Below are 1760 nucleotides of genomic sequence, written 5' to 3' on the forward strand. Positions count from 1 at the left end.
GCCTGCAGCTGGGGTGCACCCGCTCCCTGGGGTGCACCTATTCCGGCACGCCCGGTGCTGGGGTGCCCCCCCTTGTGGGGCGCGCGGCCGGGCTGACCCCCGTCCCGCAGGACTGTGCCCAGGGCACCGCGCGCTGCCTGGCCTTCCGCTGCCCGCTGCACAGCTTCGAGCGCGCCGCCGTGCTGACGGCCCGCGGGCGCCTCTGGAACAGCACCTTCCTGGAGGTAGGAGGGGAACGGGGACGCCCCCCCCCCCCCCCCCGGCCGGGGAGGGGGCTCAGCCGTCCCGTGCCCCCTCCACAGGAGTACCTGGCCGTCACCTCGGTGGAGCTGATCGTGCGCGCCAGCGTCTCGGTGACCTCCTCCATCAAGAACCTGGTGCTGAGGGACGCCTCCACGCAGGTCTGGCCCCGCCACCCCCCGGCACCCCCACCCCCACCCCATCCCTCCCCGGCCCCCCCGCCCCGCTGCCCCCTGACCGCCCCTCCCCTCCCCAGATCCCCGTCTCCATCTACCTGGACCCCGGGGCGGCGGTGGCCGGCGGCGTGCCCTGGTGGGTCATCCTGCTGGCGGTGCTGGCCGGCGTCCTCGTCCTGGCCCTGCTCGTCTTCATCCTCTGGAAGGTGAGGGACGGGGGTGGGGTCCCCGCGGCAAGATGCGTCCCCCTCCCCGTGGCACAGGGTCCCCTGGACGTGCTGTGCTGTGCTGTGCCACCCCAGCCGTGCCACGCCACGCCGTGTCGTGCCGTGCCACGCTGTGCCACGCTGTGCCAGCCGTGCCATGCCACGCCACGCTGTGCCATGCCATGCCACCCCACCTGTGCCATGCCGTGCCGTGCCGTGCCACCCTAGCTCTGCTGTGTCAGCCTAGCCGTGCCATGCCGTGCCACGCCACACTGTGCCACGCTGTGCCACCCCAGCCATGCCACGCCGTGCCACCCCAGCCATGCCATGCCGTGGCACGCCGTGCCACGCTGTGCCACGCTGTGCCACCCCAGCCATGCCGTGCCGTGCCAACCCCAGCTGTGCCGTGCCATGCCATGCCATCCCGGCTCTGCTGTGTCAGCCTAGCTGTGCCGTGCCATGCCACCCTAGCCAGGCTGTGCCGTGCCATGCCATGCCGTGCCGTGCCGTGCCACACAGCCTGGCCTTGCCCGGCCTCACCCTCTTGCTTCCTCCCCAGTGCGGCTTCTTCCAGCGGAGCAGACGAAAGTCCCGCTACGCCGCTAACTATTACCGGGCCCGCCTGGGCCTGCAGCCCTCCGCGGCGGACAAGCAGGCGCTGGAGGGCGAGCGGTAACGCAGGGCTCTCCCGCCCCGGCCCCGGCGGGCAGCGAGCACGGGTGCGCAGGGGTGTGCGAGGGCTGGCGGCCGCCCTGCGCGGGTGCGCGAGGGCTGGCGGCGTGCCGAGGCGGAGGGGCGAGGGTGCGCAGCGTCGGCGTGCGGCTGGGCGAGGGCGCGCAGCGCCAGGGCGGATGGACGAGGGGGTTTGCAGCAGCTGGTGCGCGGGCGTGCGAGGGTTTGCGGTGCCCGAGCCGGGACGTGCGAGGGCTTGCGGTGTGGGTGTGTGCGAGTTTGCGGTGCTGGCACGTGGTTGTGCGAGGGTTGCGGTGCTGGCGCGTGGTTGTGCGAGGGTTTGCAGTGCTGGCGCGTGGTTGTGCGAGGGTTTGCGGTGCCCGAGCCGGGACGTGCGAGGGTTTGCGGTGCTGGCGCGTGGTTGTGCGAGGGTTTGCAGTGCTGGCGCGTGGTTGTGCGAGGGTTT

General features: G+C 73.1%; 1 protein-coding gene across 1 annotated transcript; it reads left to right on the plus strand.

The window, feature by feature from the left end:
• Window positions 1-110: 110 nt before the first annotated feature.
• Window positions 111-1335, plus strand: LOC143174070 (integrin alpha-7-like; the record flags this gene model as incomplete). Its single annotated transcript, XM_076364158.1, has 4 exons — window positions 111-224; window positions 303-401; window positions 497-622; window positions 1182-1335. Coding segments are annotated over 4 exons (456 nt in total), but the record flags the coding sequence as incomplete, so codon positions are not given.
• Between the last annotated feature and the right edge of the window lie 425 nt (window positions 1336-1760).

This window comes from Aptenodytes patagonicus, unplaced genomic scaffold (genome assembly GCF_965638725.1).
Source record: "Aptenodytes patagonicus unplaced genomic scaffold, bAptPat1.pri.cur scaffold_666, whole genome shotgun sequence".
Taxonomy (NCBI): Eukaryota; Metazoa; Chordata; class Aves; order Sphenisciformes; family Spheniscidae; genus Aptenodytes; species Aptenodytes patagonicus.